Below are 17,336 nucleotides of genomic sequence, written 5' to 3'. Positions count from 1 at the left end.
GTTCTCTTTTTTTAAACCATAGGGCGTTCAGGACCCATAATTTAGAAGTTTTGCTCAACAAAGAAGGTCCTCTTTATGTTTTTACTTGGTGTTATTTTTAATCTTTGGTTTTACCTACTGCGTTATATGGGGCATTCTAGTGTAGTGTTTTCTTACCAATTATTCCCCCCCCAAAAAAAGTTAATTAATAAATCATTACAATAATCATAAAATAAATACAAAAATAACTGAATAAATTGTATAAGTAAAATATATAAAAAAGTAAATGAAAAAAATTAAATAGTAATCTTAAACTAAATTATAAACTAATGAAATTCTATGAAACAGCATCCTGTGCATTTGAGTGTGAATACACTGCTGTGAACCGTTTCTCTCAGTGCGGTTAGCCTTTACTTCACTGGAATCTTCCCACCAATTGACGTAATGAAACATAAATCTGCGATGTAGAATTAATTACTTGAAAGGTCTTAGTGCCACACCATCAAGTGTAGTTTGTGTGACTGATGATTGCTGTATTGAATGAGTAATGGTTAGTGTTGGAGGAGAGTACAAACTGTGCACACCTTGACTCTATGTAACTTTACACTCTGTTTATTGATTAGAATGAGCTGTTTCATTTGGTACTTGGGATGTGTGGTGTGTTGTTGTCAGCAAAAGCAATGAAAAGAGACTAAACTAAGTTTCTAAGTTGACAAAACTGGCATCCTACAGCGTGTAATTGTGCGGCCATTTTGTAAGTTGAACAAAACAGCATCACGTAGCATTCAATTAACACAAACTCCAACAAGTGTTTCATATTCAATGCGCATACATAATGGCGCGCGCGTGTCTCCTTGCGGTCCCGTTGCCTTTGTGCAAGAAGCATCACCCGTGCGCCCTCTAGTTCAACTCTATGTTCCAAACCTACATGTACATACTGGCAATTCTATTTTCAGAGGAATGGGGAATACCCCCCATAGAACCCAGTTGTAATTCATCCTGTTAATGTTGTTGGTAGTACTTAGACAGACCACATTCTAATCATAGTGTCATGGTATGGTAGTGCATTGATGGGCACTGGGCACAGGTCAAGTACTAGGGTGCACCACTGTGGTTTATTGAATGTGATCAGTGAATTTCAATAGCCTGTCATTCTTGATTGTTGTATTAATGTAGATGAACCTTGCATCTTGGGTAGAACTACCATCCAAGCCAGGATCATGTACAGTGTACTCCATACATTGCATCGCAGCAGGCTTTGTTTAAGTGGTTTTTTTCTGGGGTAGGGGAGGGGGGGGGGGGGTTGAGGGTTCAAATGATTTGTTTTAAAACAAGTGTAAAATATATACAGTACCGCAACCGGTAGGCGATTCAAACGATAGCGAACTACTATCATTTGCGCACAGTCGTTGCTTTTGCGACCAAAATTAAGTGCTTCCTCGCAGACGATCCCTGCTATGGCCATGTACATGTAGGCTAGGCCTACATGTACAAGGAGGAATATAAGGACCATGCTTGCAGAGGATCCCTGCTATGGCCATGTACATGTAGGCTAGGCCTACATGTACAAGGAGGAATATAAGGACCATGCTTGCAGACGATCCCAGCTATGGCCATGTACATAGTAGGCTAGGCCTACATGTACAAGGAGGAATATAAGGACCATGCTTGCAGAGGATCCCTGCTATGGCCATGTACATGTAGGCTAGGCCTACAAGTACAAGGAGGAATATAAGGACCATGCTTGCAGACGATTCCTGCTATGGCCATGTACATGTAGGCTAGGCCTACAAGGAGGAATATAAGGACCATGCTTGCAGAGGATCCCTGCTATGGCCATGTACATGTAGGCTAGGCCTACAAGTACAAGGAGGAATATAAGGACCATGCTTGCAGAGGATCCCTGCTATGGCCATGTACATGTAGGCTAGGCCTACATGTACAAGGAGGAATATAAGGACCATGCTTGCAGACGATCCCTGCTATGGCCATGTACATGTAGGCTAGGCCTACATGTACAAGGAGGAATATAATGACCATGCTTGCAGACGATCCCTGCTATGGCCATGTACATGTAGGCTAGGCCTACATGTACAAGGAGAAATAAAAGGACCATGCTTGCAGAGGATCCCTGCTATGGCCATGTACATCTAGTAGGCTAGGCCTACAAGTACAAGGAGGAATATAAGGACCATGCTTGCAGACGATCCCAGCTATGGCCATGTACATGTAGGCTAGGCCTACAAGTACAAGGAGGAATATAAGGACCATGCTTGCAGACGATCCCTGCTATGGCCATGTACATGTAGGCTAGGCCTACATGTACAAGGAGGAATATAAGGACCATGCTTGCAGAGGATCCCTGCTATGGCCATGTACATGTACATAGTAGGCTAGGCCTACATGTACAAGGAGGAATATAAGGACCATGCTTGCAGACGATCCCTGCTATGGCCATGTACATGTAGGCTAGGCCTACATGTACAAGGAGGAATATAAGGACCATGCTTGGGATTACTTCATTTTGGTCATTATATCATTTCTGAACTAAATAAAGTATTTAGACAAGATTAGGTATTGAAATTGTGCGCAGTATGGCTAGTGTGTTTGCCTTGTTGGTACATCATACAACCATCTCTACGACAGGCAATGGTTAAACATCCATCAATGTGTCTAGTGCATGATTGTCCATGTCAGATAGCATGCTTGGTTACCCTTCATTGTTATCAACTGATATGGATCCTAGTAACTTAACACTCACTGACACTTCTCAATTAGTCAACATGGTCCTTAAATGTTAAACCAGAGAGTATTGAAGATATTTTTACTAATTATTATGCAACTGTATACTGATGGAACTGTTTGAAAGCCTTTGATGGCTTGCCCAGGAAAAGCATTGCTAACCTTAGTAAATTCCTGGGAAATAGAGGGCTACAAATGTATGATGTACATGTCCCTGTAAAAGCGAAATATCTTGTGGATTGGCCTAGTACATCATTTAAAAAGTGTACAATTATAAAACAGTATGAGTAGGCCATGTATGTGTTTTTTGTATGAAGCGCACACATGGATACATTATTTTCTTATACATGTACACAGCTGGTGCGACATTTTTGGATGAAATGCTTTTTAAAGACATTAGACAATATTGGTAATTGTAAAAGACCAGTCTTCTCCTTTGCTGTATCGCAACATATGCATAAGATAACAAACCTGTGTAAATTTGAGCTCAATTGGTCGTCGAAGTTGCGAGATATTTAATGAAAGAAAAAACACCCTTGTCACACGAAGTTGTGTGCGTTTAGATGGTTGATTTTGAGACCTCAAATTCTAAATCTGAGTTCTTGAAATCAAGTTCGTCGAAAATTACTCCTTTCTCAAAAACTACGTCACTTCAGAGGGAGCGGTTCCTCACAATGTTTTATACCATCAACCTCTCCCCATTACTCGTCACCAAGTAAGGTTTTATGCTAATAATTATTTTGAGTAATTACCAATTAGTGTCCCCTGCCTTTAAAACACATGGGGCCCTAGTATTTTCAAATGTGTCTCATAGTCATACGTATGTAACTCCACAGCATACGATGTATGTACATGTATGCAAACAGTTTCATGACTTAGGCCTACCTACATGTACCTTGGTAATTTCCGCATGATCCAGGGTCCTGTAAATGATTAAAGATCAGTTAAATTACATGATCTGATGTGAACATGAAGGATTATCAAACACTTTGCTTTTTAAGTTGCTTTTTACTCGGCTCATACATGTAGTTTCAACAAGTGATACAGTATAAGGTCAAGTACGTACAATGTATGACCAGGGATGTGAGAAATTTCAGACTATTATCTGAATTCGGATTGTTGCATAAATGCCCTTGTTACAGTTTTCTGTGTATTAGTGAATAAACCAGTCCATACATTTTGATGAGAATAATAACTGTTTTATTTGTGGGAGGAACTTCTTTCAAAAACATACACCAATTACACTGTTTTACAAAATGACTTGAAGACACAGAGGAGTCTAGATCAAGGCATTTTGAGTTAATTCCTGAACGTTTGTTATCAAAGCAGGAACAGGAAGCTATATAAAGTTCAAGTTCCAGTTCATATGAACACAAAGTGAAAACCCTCAAGCCTCACACTGATTGGTGACCTATTAGGATCCATCCTTCCTCACTATAACCAAATCCATCACCAACTCAACACCCAAACTGTGTAGATTCTTATTATGGTGATGCCTAATCCCATTAGTTCAGTGCTCAGTCCAACGAAATAAAACATGTTTGGTTTGGATTTTAAAATATTAAGGGGTAGGGATTTTCAAGGAAGTAAAGTTCTCTTAAAACACCAGTGGAGAATGGCGTACAGGGTACATTGTCAAACAATTAAACATAAATACATTGTACATGTAGGCCGTTTCCGATTTGGCAGCTAAGGCTGGGGCTGTTGCTAAGGATGTGGCTATGCTATATGGGGATTCTTTGTTTCAATGTATTATCTAACTGTTAAGCTGCAGCCACATAATGTGTACTTTTATAACACACAATGATTCAACCAACTTTTGCGCAGTGAATCCATTCTTTGTAATTAATCACGTGTATTGTAAGAAATCTCTAACCAAATAATGTTTCTGTTTTGCAGTTTCTTTGCCTAAAGAACATCCGTACATTCCTACAAGCCTGTTCTGATGTCTTCAATCTCAGAAGTCAAGATCTGTTTGATCCTAGTGGATTATTTGATGTCTCTGATTTTGGGAAGGTAAGAAGAAGGAATAGCTGGTCATGAGTTACCTGAGATTCAATTTTGTATTGTACAAATAATTGAAATCCACATTATCTTCATACATTTTGTACACTGTTACCCCTCTATGATTCCAAGTTCAATGATAAACACAGAAATAGGATTGTCATTTTAAAATCTTCTAAAAGAAACAAAATATTTACCTTTTGTTTGAAAAGTGCTTGTAAAATGCAATTAAAATACAACTATTTTGTTCTAAGCACCATCTTTTTTTGGTCTCACCACCGTCTCTCTCTCCATTCTGAGTCAATGGAACCAAACAGAGGTTCAGGGATAAAATAGTCTGGTATTCTTGTTTGTATTAAGAGACTCTGTATCTTTGGTTGGTGTTGGATGCAGGGAGCTAGACTACATTCATCAAGCCCTTTAGTCTCCCACAGGGAGGCCCGTTAGTGTATGTACCACAGGGAGTGATAATGTCAAGTTGTCATTCCAACCTTGGCGCCTTCTCATTAACAACCGCCAAACCTTTCTGTCCATCCTAGTCATGCTTCTAATTCATTCCAAGATGTCATCCAAACAAACCTGATTATCTTAGCTCTGAAGATGTCATCTCTTATTGAGTTGGTGATCACCTTCAAGGCTTACTACATTAAGTCAAGTGTCACTATTATACGTGTAGCTTAGTGTTTTCAAGAACGCTAAACTGTGCAATCGATTTCCTGTACATGTAGGCCTAAAATTATTAATGGAATTTTTTCTTTTACACAACGGAAGTTCATTTAATGGTTTTGGGGAGTTTTGTGTAATGATCAAGATTGTGAAAGGTATTTGTTTGGTTCGTTGGTTACTGTTTGATCACAGAGTAGTCTGTTTGACAAATTGCTCAGTTTATTTGTATGCAATAATGAGAAATGAACACCATGGACCTACATGTACACGTATTCCCTATTCAAGTGCCGTTGTGTTGTGCTGTGTGTATTTGACATTTTGCATCGCTCCCAGTTCTTGAACTTCAAATTTTAGCTTAAACCCTTGCTTTGAATTACAGAAGTTAGAAGTATTTTGTGCTATCGTTTCATCTTTGTTTAGACCTTGTGATGGACAGCTTTCAGAAAGTAAATGCAATATCGATGTAATTTTGAAATGTACACCCTTTAGGTGATCCCTCTCCTGTCACTTCCTTTACCATCAACTTGAGTGTGAATGTGATTCCTGGCTATATGGCAATCACAACGTACAGTTTGAATGGTTTCTGACTGGTGGCAACACTGAAAGATATTGATAAAATAGGGACACTGCAAGCTGTAGGGCTAATACATTATCTATACATTGTAGCTCTGTTCGTATTTGTACATACATGTACATGTAGAGCGACAGGCACAATAAACCGAAGGCCGCAGGTTCAAATCCTTCTCTAGTAAAACAAATGTTGTTAACCCCAAACTAATTTAGATTTACCCAGTCAGTTTCCCTAGTGGTTTATAACTTGATTTTAAATTGAACTTATGCTTTTTATGTGATTGGTTACAGGTAATCTACACATTGTCTAAGCTTTCACAGTCACCCTTGGCAATCCATAGAGGAGTACAGTAAGTAGAGCTATCCTAACCTTTGAGTAATCAAACCCAAAGAACGCTGCTGAGCGAGTAAATATCTGTTGGAACAAAATAGTTGTGTGACTATTTAATGGATGTGGGAGCTTTTAAATTACACCGTGTTGTTTAGGAGTACTACAAAATCATAAATTGTGACGTGAATGTACGGCGAATGCAGTCTGCTTCAGCGATCTCAACCCAGGTCAAATTCCCTGCCAAGCTGAACACTTGATACCTGAAATGTGTGATTAACAACCATTTTCAGTCAAACAAATCTTATTTACGCAGGGTGCTAGACTACATACATGTAGTGTAATAAAAGGGGCTGTGCTGTATTTGGACCAGAAATGACGTCCAGCAACATTGAAAACTGATCCCTCTGTATCGCAACTCTCTCAAAAAACAGTCTGGCCAAATAAAAACAATGGCTCCCACATATGCACCAAGCTTAAGGTCTGTTCCTTAACTCTATCAAAAATTGGTGTACAGATATGAAACATCAATGCAACATGGCTCATTTACAATGTTATACATTAATCACGTGAAGGCAATGAACTACATATCACAGCCGGACAGACAGGAACATTGTGAGTTTACAATTCACCCATTTGTATGAGCTGATTTACTTTGGCAACCTGGCATAATAAAAGCTTGCATAACTACATCCTCCTCAAAAACGAAATCCGTTTAGAGGGCTTAATTGTTTTGAATAAATAAGGAAATGTTTGCTTTTGAGGGGTGTTGATTGCAAAAGATTATATTTCCCACAAATGTTTTTTTTACACAAGGGTCTGACCCAACTGATAAACATGTCCACTCCCCCACTACCACACCAACACTTAGACCATGTAGACCCACTCTCCCCATATTCATTCAAATTTGGTTGACACTTCTGTTCTCTTTTCCTGCACAACATGTAAAAGGGTTTTTTTTGTGGAGTTTAGATTTTTCCCAAGAGTTTGTTTTATTCCATCCTTGAGTACAAGGAAACTAAAAATATCTATAACGGCTTTCAACACATTGTAATATGTATATATCTTATGTCCTGTTGTGACTCTATGTTTCACACTTTTAAATGAAATTGAATAGGTCTTTTTTTCAATAACTTCCTGCAGACATAATGTAAGTTAAGTACCCTAGCCCTGGGAAAAGAAAGAACACTGGTACATGTTTCATTTGGAAAGTTGGTTGTGTTCAGTTCATTCTCTATGATAAATAATGTTTTCCTTGGTATTTCATTGACATTCATCAAGTCTAAAAGGGTCTCATAAGAAATGGAAGAGAAACAATTGGAACACAGTTTGTGATTTTTTTTATTTACAGTTTTTATGTTACTGATTGTTAACTTGATATACATGTATATGTACATGATATATTTTTATTTGCAGAGGTTTTGCCGTTCGATTTGAAGAGGAAACAGCTGAAGAGGAAGATATTTATAAGAATCTTGAAGATCTTGCCGAGTGAGTCCGTTATGTTTCATTACTCAAGAAACTTGACAATGTCTTTCATCCAACCTTGAGATTCAAAGTACTATGAGCATTTTGCCTTGATCGAAGATTGCAGGCACCATCTTCCCACAATGTTCATTGATTTTACTCAATCCACATCAAGAGGACTGGTGGAGGCAGACATGTTGGAAATACTCACTTTCTTAAAATGCATTGTACAGTGGTTTTATATTTACTCAGATAAGCTCATTGGGTGCCTGGCAAGAACATTCCTCTTCCCTTCAAGTATTTTTTGTCCCAACATCAGAATGTTGAAGCAATAACATGGCTCCTTCAAAAAACAAATATCATTACTATTTATTAGGTTTTGTTGCAAGAATTACTTGTTTTCCCTTGCCCAAGCAGTATTAACCTTTCTTTAATGACTTATGAATGGTAGAAAACTAATCATATTTTCAGTTTTCTTGAAGTTACATAGTTTTTTCATGATTATCACCAACAGTTTTTTTTCCAGTTCCTTTTTTCGTTACATCCTTCTACCAAATGAAGGAGAAGATTCAATGCTTTTGCCATAATCAGTGAACAGAATAAGTTGCAGTGAGCACTCTTCCTTCTACAATATGGTAACACTTTGTAATGTAACACACCTTATGTGGCATTCTATTCTCGTTTACAGTGAACATGATTTGGCCAATGAGGGCGACATTTACGACACTGTGGAAGGCGAAGAAGATAGCATATACGATGACTTGGTGTCGCTTCGAAATAAAGCCAAAAAGTCAATGTCACAGCAGCCAGAACCTGAGGTACTGTACTATGGCCGTCTTTCTTCATTGAACTTAAACGTTAATGTAAGGCTGTTTCTGAAATAACGGCTACTGCTGGATTACTTTGTCAGAATGCATTGATGTATACAATGTCTTAACAACCCCCTCGGCAACTATCATAGCCATAGCTGTAACTGTCAATTCCTAACTATGGACCTCATCCAGACTACAGCTTCGGCTTCATAAAGTTCTGGCTTCTTCTAAAGGTTTGGAAAGAGGACCAAGTTTAAGCATTAAGTATCCGTTTGGTGTTTTTGTTTTTTTAACTTTAAAACAAGATAATCCTTCAAATTGTAGACACATCCTTAGGTTAAGTTTACCAATCCTGAATGGACCTTTCCCTCCAAACCAGTTCCACACTGATGGGGTGACTGATGGGGTGGGCTACATGTGTAGCTGCAGCAGTCTACACATCTAAGAGCTACTCTGCATCCCTCTGTGCCTGTAGTGAACACTAGATTATGCACCATATGATAGCCAACTGCCCACACTATCACCTTAATGGTAAATTCATAGTTCTTGATTTAAAGGGTAGAGACGCGGCCATCAACTGGCTGACATGTTTTATTTAATGATTGACACAGCATACAACATCTATAAATCAAGATTGCTAGCTTGGGGGATTGTTGCCAGCACCAACAAGCTACACAGCATACAACATCTATAATCAAGATTGCTAGCTTGAGGAATTGTTGCCAGCACCATCAAGCTAACATGTTTTTAAAAATCAAAGGTTTATCTTTGAATTTCCTGTTATTATTTAATTTTTTTCCTGGTTTCTTCTTATTCCGAATACTGCAGAAGAAAGGCAAGAGACAATACTGCATCGAGGAGATTGTGGAAACGGAAAAGAAATATGTAGATGCACTTTATATGTTAGTCAATGTAAGTATTGAACATGCAATGTAACCTGTGACATTGTGTACTTACAAAAGAGCTACGGAGCCCGGATATAAAGCCTACAGGCACAATTTGCACACAGTTTAAAAAACAATGAAAATATAAAACTTACTGTGCACAAAACATAATATATCCAATTTAGATGCAAAGAAAGGGCTCTCATACCTTCTCAATTGTGCAACTCTTGTTTTACAATTTTATATTTGTTAGTTATGATGCAAAATTAAACAATTCTCATATGGCCAGTTGGAGTACATGTACATGAAATGCCTGGGAATGCGCAGTGACATCATCTGTTTATACTTTGTTTAGTCATGTTGGACTTTTAAGTGATTTCTCAATATCACTGAATCAACTTAAGCTAAATTTGTTTTGATTAAGTTGACTTTTCTAACAACCCAGGGTTTCAAGAAGCCCCTAAGTCACTGCATCCCACCCAAGGAAATGAAGAAAATCTTCTTGAACATGGAGGAGCTTCACGTTGACCACTGTTCCTTCAATGCAGACCTCTCCGCTGCCCACAATCCCAAACCCTCACCCAACAAGATGACAATTAGCCAGGTCTTCCTCAAACATAAGGAGATCTTTCTACAGTACGGTTACTACTGCTCCAATCTCATGCCGGCGCAAGAAGTCATTGATGATGTCATGAAGGACCCCACGGCCAGACAGAAAATTGAGGCTAGTCTCAAGAGTTTTGATAATATGTATCTCAAATTTATCCGCTGTTCTTATGTACTGGTGGATTTAATAGTGGATAGATAGTTCTCAAGTAGTTCACCAACCAATCATGCATCTATTATATGGTTATTTCCCTGAATGGATTTACAAACAGAAACTTGTTACTTCTGGTTAACCATTTCTAGCAATTCCAATCAGCCCACATTTTAACACACACTCTTGAAGGGAGCAGGTTTTAAAAATGGAACACTTTACTCAGGAACACTTTACTCAGTCTCCACAATTACAAAACCACAGGTCACAGTTTGGCAGCATTTAAATCAAAATGTATAACAAATAGTAGGGAATTGAAAATAATGTATCCCAAAATATAGGAGATTAGCAAAAAAGGTTCCACCAATGAAAGGGATGTTAATAATTAACCCTGGATACCACATAAGGCTAATATCTTAAATGAAAGGGATGTTAATCATTAACCCTGGATACCACATAAGGCTAATATCCTAAATGAAATGAATGATCCACACTCTATGAGTGATATAACTTGAGTCAATGTTCTAGACTGTTTGGCCATGACACTCAAATACAATCTACTCATAAGATTAATCACAGCATAAAGTCATTAATAATAGTCATCCTTTGATTTCTGTTTGTGCTCAGGAATGTCAGTTTAGAGCCAACAAAAACAAGTTCAGATTGCGAGACCTTCTCAGTGTTCCTATGCAGAGATGTATGAAGTACCACTTACTGCTAAGGGTGAGTCTACATTCTTTGGTCCTAAATACTTGGAATAGTTATCTTATAAAGAGTTTTCTAAAAGGCCACATCCTTATTGGATTGATATACATGTATGTAGCTCTGGCAGTAACCACAGCTATGATTTCAAGAACATATCAAAATATAAGTAAGAACTCCCAACATGTTGCTCATGTATCATTTCAGGGCTCAAAAAGATGTCAATAAGATCTTAATACTCAATGGTGATTTCAAGAAGTCATTAAGATGTTAATATAACTTAACACTCATTTTACTCATTGATCATTTCAGGACTCAATAGACGTTAATGAGATGTCATTACTCATTTTACTCATTGATCATCTCAGGACTCAATATATGTTAATGAGATGTCATTAATCATTTTACTCATTGATCATTTCAGGAACTCATCAAACACACAGAGAAGACTCATCCTGAGAAACCTGAACTTGAAACAGCCCTGGACATTATGCAGGTAAGATACATATTTTGTATAGTGACACAAGCTAAGGTGCATAACATGCTGAGGAACTATGATACATTGTGTTGTGCTTCTCCCTACTTACTGAGCCCTAACCCATTAGCTTAAACAATAAAGCAGTGGGCATGTCAGGAATTCCACAGTCAGGCAGTATACTCACAGCTTTCCAAGTCCTGTGGAAAACAAGTACAGTCACTACAGGTGCAACCAAAAGGCTGTTCTCTAAAGCACAATAAAGAAAGTAGTCTTTGACTGTAGTAAGGAAATTTACAGTTGTGCAGTATACAAAGGGCTTTCCAAATCCTAAGGAGAGAAAAAAAGAACAGGCGCTACAGCATAAAGAGACCAGTAGGTGGGTCAGGATTCCCAAAGTTTGGCAGCATACTATAAGGGCTTTTCAAGTTCTGTAGAAAGACAACCTAGCCACCTTGGATGGATAAGAAAGACATGATCTTTTTTAAACTGCAATTGTTTTCTTAATAACTGCTAAATACTACTTGAAGCTGACGCTACTCAAGTTACAACTCTGTGGTGACTTGGGATCATAATTGGCTTTTCTGTCCTTGGACTTACATCTGCAACCCTGTACATGTAATAACGGTACAAACATCTACTCTAACAACTGCCAAAAACTAATCAGCATCAAAAAAGGAAAGCTTAACAAAGTTTTGGTTATCAGTTACTTTATAATGTCATTGCACTTTGGGCTTATGATAAACTTTGTTGTACATTTGTTTCTTTTATTTGATAGGATATTTGCCTGTATGTAAATGAGGTGAAGAGAGATAATGAAGTTATGCAAAACAACAAAGACGTCCAGAAGAGGTAGGTAGATTTTTATTATATGCTGTGTACAGGGATCACAGTTTATGCTGGAGAATATGTCGGAGGTCTGGCTGTTCTGTGCCTTGCATTTTAATAATTATACCTCACTGTGGAATAGTTTGGACAAAAACAAACTATGTTGAAATGTCGGCTTTGAGTCTGACAAAATACTTTTCAATTATAGTGAGTACATGAGACTGTTCCCAAAGCTCATTTGAGTTTATAATTTCCAGAGGTTCATCAAATGGAGGAAGATACATGTATTTACCAAAAAGTTCCTAAGGTCTACAAGATCCAAGTTTCAGGCCTTATTGTTAGTTGAGACCATAAAGGCCTGGTCACAGGCCTTGCGGCCTGAACAAAAACAAAAAAAGTTAAAAATGCACACCCTTGATAGGTTGAATAAGGGTGGGCGTATTCTGCTTGGAGCAATTCAAACAATCGAGGGCGAGCACTTTTATCGTTCTCGTTTTCATTCTCGTTATCAGGGCCTGTATAAATGCACTATGTTAGGGTTGTGCATTTCGGCTTTTTTGTTTTTTTTCCCCAAACGATTAAAAACATGTGATTTCTGGTTAATCGCTGTTTTAGTACTCAATTCTTTATGTCTTTGACAAGACAGGTCAAACAATTTTTTTTGATCTACAAGCAAGAGGGAATGAGCTGATGTACTTTTCTTAAGCCAATATTGTATCCCTTCTATTTTATTGCGTTTTGTTTGTGTTTTCTCTCAACTAGCATGGTAGGCTACAAAGGACCACATGTCAATGAGTACGGTCGCCTACAGAATGATGGAGAGCTCAAACTAAAAAACCCTGGTGGAACAAAAAAGACGTAAGTGTTTCTCAATTTCAGTCTGATCCCCGGGTAATGGCATTTATAAGTAGAGTTTTCCGTGAGATTCTCATGTGCCACAAGAGTTTTTCTCGTGGCTCTCCCCTTTTCGTCCCTCAGGAAAAGTCGAACACTTTTGACAAAAGTCAATCTCTAGCTGTGCTCTATAGTCATTCATGGGTGGATGTGGCTGCTGGCTGTGCTCCATAGCCATTCATGGGTCGATGTGGCTGCTGGCTGTGCTCCATAGCCATTTGTGGGTGGATGTGGCTGCTGGCTGTGCTCCATAGCCATTCATGGGTCGATGTGGCTGCTGGCTGTGCTCCATAGCCATTCATGGGTGGATGTCGCTGCTGGCTGTGCTCCATAGCCATTCATGGGTGGATGTGGCTGCTGGCTGTGCTCCATAGCCATTTATGGGTCGATGTGGCTGCTGGCTGTGCTCCATAGCCATTCATAGGTCGATATGGCTGCTGGCTGTGCTCCATAGCCATTCATGGGTGGATGTGGCTGCTGGCTGTGCTCCATAGTCATTCATGGGTGGATGTGGCTGCTGGCTGTGCTCCATAGCCATTCATGGGTCGATGTGGCTGCTGGCTGTGCTCCATAGTCATTTATGGGTCGATGTGGCTGCTGGCTGTGCTCCATAGTCATTCATGGGTCGATGTGGCTGCTGGCTGTGCTCGATAGCCATTCGTGGGTCGATGTGGCTGCTGGCTGTGCTCTACAGCCATTCATGGCTGTGCTCTATAGCCATTCATGAGTGGATGTGGCTGCTGGCTGTGCTCCATAGTCATTCATGGGTCAATGTGGCTGCTGGCTGTGCTCCATAGCCATTCATGGGTCGATGTGGCTGCTGGCTGTGCTCCATAGTCATTCATGGGTGGATGTGGCTGGGTAGTCATACCCTTCGCAATCAGATTCAAGTAAGAATGAGTATTTATTGTAAGATTAGTCTCTGAAGTTTTGTTTTGCTGTTTGTTTTTCCAGCCTGGTCGGGGGCCATCAGAGGTACTGTTTCCTCTTCGATAAAGTCATCATAGTCTGCAACAAGAGTGGCAAGGTAAATTATGAATCACTTAAGATAGACATCTATAGGGCAACATTGTCTTTCCTACCTGATACATAAATGACACAACTTTTTAGAATCAAACTATCTGAAGACATTCACAATTTGGATGAGGAAGCCCAATTTCAAATTCTTTGTTGAACAGGAGCATGCTTTTGGAATTATTGCAAGACAGCTCTGGAATTATCTTCTAAACGATTTCTTCTTCAAATATCTGCTCTCAAAAAGTTGATCTTATAAATGTACTTTTTCTTCTGGAAGACCTTACCTCACAGTATGGTGCCGTGAGCATGAATAATAGAGTGGCACTGTAAAAGTTTTATTTACTGATTAAACAATATTTATTTGTTCATTTGTTTTGTTAAATATATATTTATAATTCACAATAAAACTACATATAATTTCAAATTAACAATAAAACTACATAAATTAAGGACACAATTTACATGCAACAAACATACAAGCATTAAAGTGGACAAGAACAAGCCGGTTCACTCTGGACCTCACCGGTCCATGCTGGACCCAACCTGTCCATTCAGGACAGTATACCATCATCATAGTTGTAAGAACAAGCCGGTTCACTCTGGACCTAACCGGTCCATTTTGGACCCATCTGGTCAATTCAGGACAATAGACCATCATCATAGTAGTAAGAACAAGCCAGTTCACTCTGGACCTAACCGGTCCATTCTGGACCCAACCGGTCCATTCAGGACAGTAGACCATCATCATAGTAGTAACAACAAGCCGGTTCACTCTGGACCTAACCGGTCCATTCTGGACCCAACTGGTCAATTCAGGACAGTAGACCATCATCATAGTAGTTACAACAAGCCGGTTCACTCTGGACCTAACCGGTCCATTCTGGACCCAACCGGTCAATTCAGGGCAGTAGACCATCATCATAGTAGTAAGAAGAAGCCAGTTCACTCTGGACCGAACTGATCCATTCTGGACCCAACCGGTCCATTCTGGACCGCATTCTTGACCCAACAATCCATTCAGGGCAGTAGATCATCACTAGCTAGTAGTGTTAATTGACATCAGTTTTTCTTCCAGTAGTGGGGTGAAGATTAGCTGTCGCTGATAATTTTAAGATTATTTTCTTGATGCTTGTTTTCAGTAATGCTTTATTTGTATACTTTGTGTTTGGTACAAATATTATTTAGTACATTTGCTTTTAAAGCACATTTTCACAAAAGTCTATACCTTTGGTAAGTAACCCTGACATAACCTTTGGTAAATGACCTGAATGTGTTGACATTTGGTTGATAATTTTAAATTTAATTTTGACCTTTAACGTTGCACCAAGAAATGGAAACGACTTCTGTTCTGTAATAAGTCTTTACACTTGGATCTTAATTGTCCTTTTGTGTTGACTTCTTGAACATGACTTCTTCAACTTGACCTTTTCAAATTTGACCTACCTATGACCCTTGACCTCTCCTCTTCTGTTCCTTCACCTGCACTTTGTAGCTCGGTATGGAAAAGTTTTGGGTATGTACTACAAATGTCTTCAGCACGTTGTATTTGTCCCCAAATTGTTTTGTATCCATTGCAGTTCACTAAGGCATGTACTCGCCTTGTTTCGCATTAAAAAAAAAACATATATTAAAGACTGACAAGCATAATTAATCTGTTAATTCTTTTTTCAGCTGTGTAGTGAGTTCATCATTGAAGCCTATTTACACAAACAGTTGACTGTGATGAATGTTTTATCAGTTGATTCTAAACACAGCCTTTAAATATCCTGCCCTCTATAGAACTCTGACTTGTATCTCTTTACTTTGGCTAAAAGGGACTAAACATGTAATAGTAATCAAAACTTAAAGTAAGCATATACTTTGATAAGTAAATGTTTTACACTACGAGCCCTATGGCCAAGCAGATATTTTTTTGAAATTCAAGCCCCTTGTTGAAGCCCTACTGAACTGTTTGATATTGCACCAGAATTTGACTTGCTGCAGTAATAGGCATGTGTCACTCACTGACTGTGTAATTAGGCCTTACAAACCTGCTTTCTTCTATTTTAATCACTGACTGTGTAATTAGGCCTTACAAACCTGCTTTCTTCTATTTTAATCACTGACTGTGTAATTAGGCCTTACAAACCTGCTTTCTTCTATTTTAATTGTTATGAGTATGTACATGTATGTATGCCTTGTGTATGACATCACTGCATGAACTGCCATGGTCAAAGTTCAACCCCATTCTAACTGGATTGGTTTTCATTTTGATTTTATGATTTCTTCATTTTGTGTGTACCTTTCAGTCAACGTTAACATCCACGCTTGTTATTTACAGGTAACTTTGGTCCAAATATCACCTTTGGGATTCAGGTTTTCTTTTCAGGTTTTGACAAAATAATAATTTGAAATGCAATTATTAATACAAGAATAATTAGAAAGGGTGTACTTTAGACAAAGCTCCCATACAAACTGATGTTTGCGTGTTGTAACATCCTCTGTACACACAAACATGTATTTTAACATAAATGTGAAACTTGTGGACTGTTGAGTTCCAATCTGGGGATCACTATGGGCTCTTTGGTACAAGTTTTCTTCCGGACACTATGGTCTCTGAAGGGTTCAAGTTAGTTGAATGTGTTTTTGAAGGCAACATTTCAGTCTGTAATTGTATATTGCATATCACCGCAGAGTCCCTATGGGAATAGGGAAAAAAGAAAACCAAAAGGAAAATCTCTACCTGCAGTGTAAGCATGTACCAAATTAGGGGTGTGTGATTCATGGGTTCTCAGATTTTCTTCTAAAAAAAGTTGATCTGAATTTGATACATTGTACTGATAGCATGATTTCATCCATCCACTGAAAGCAAGGGTAACCATGGCTACATAATGGCTGACACACTGCATGTGGAATGGACAAACACCTAACGCCATCATTTTATTTATGCTTCATTTTGAAGCAGCTGGTCCCATTACAATCTGAAACCCAGATGAATGAGTTTAGTTTACTGCAATAATGAAGCTAGTTTAACATTTACAGTTGTATTTATTTTTTTTTATTTTACTGGAGCAAGTTTTGACAAAAGTTTTAGAAAGAATGGCTGTTAAGATTCAACTCAGAAGTGTAGTCCAGTAGCTTGACCCTAGTATAATACTATTTGGTCAGTATCTATAGACCTTCATTACATTGCAGCCATCTTTGTCTGACTCACACTGATTGTCTGAATTCT

General features: G+C 38.6%; 1 protein-coding gene across 3 annotated transcripts in view; it reads left to right on the top strand.

Moving 5' to 3' along the window:
* LOC117302911 (guanine nucleotide exchange factor VAV2-like) overlaps positions 1–17,336 on the top strand; it is a 38,983-nt gene that overhangs the window by 8,111 nt on the left and 13,536 nt on the right. For 2 of the 3 annotated variants that reach the window (XM_033786890.1, XM_033786888.1), the window contains exons 2-13: positions 4,621–4,737; positions 6,253–6,311; positions 7,706–7,780; positions 8,445–8,574; positions 9,397–9,480; positions 9,898–10,176; positions 10,837–10,932; positions 11,336–11,407; positions 12,165–12,238; positions 12,977–13,072; positions 14,063–14,135; positions 15,618–15,638. In XM_033786890.1, the coding sequence (XP_033642781.1) occupies positions 4,621–4,737; positions 6,253–6,311; positions 7,706–7,780; positions 8,445–8,574; positions 9,397–9,480; positions 9,898–10,176; positions 10,837–10,932; positions 11,336–11,407; positions 12,165–12,238; positions 12,977–13,072; positions 14,063–14,135; positions 15,618–15,638 (1,176 nt within the window). The remainder of the gene's footprint in view (positions 1–4,620; positions 4,738–6,252; positions 6,312–7,705; positions 7,781–8,444; positions 8,575–9,396; positions 9,481–9,897; positions 10,177–10,836; positions 10,933–11,335; positions 11,408–12,164; positions 12,239–12,976; positions 13,073–14,062; positions 14,136–15,617; positions 15,639–17,336) is intronic. The other variant, XM_033786889.1, reaches the window with a different exon arrangement.

The sequence above is a fragment of the Asterias rubens genome, chromosome 19 (assembly GCF_902459465.1).
Source record: "Asterias rubens chromosome 19, eAstRub1.3, whole genome shotgun sequence".
NCBI lineage: Eukaryota > Metazoa > Echinodermata > Asteroidea > Forcipulatida > Asteriidae > Asterias > Asterias rubens.
This window is presented reverse-complemented; position numbering and strand designations above follow the sequence as displayed.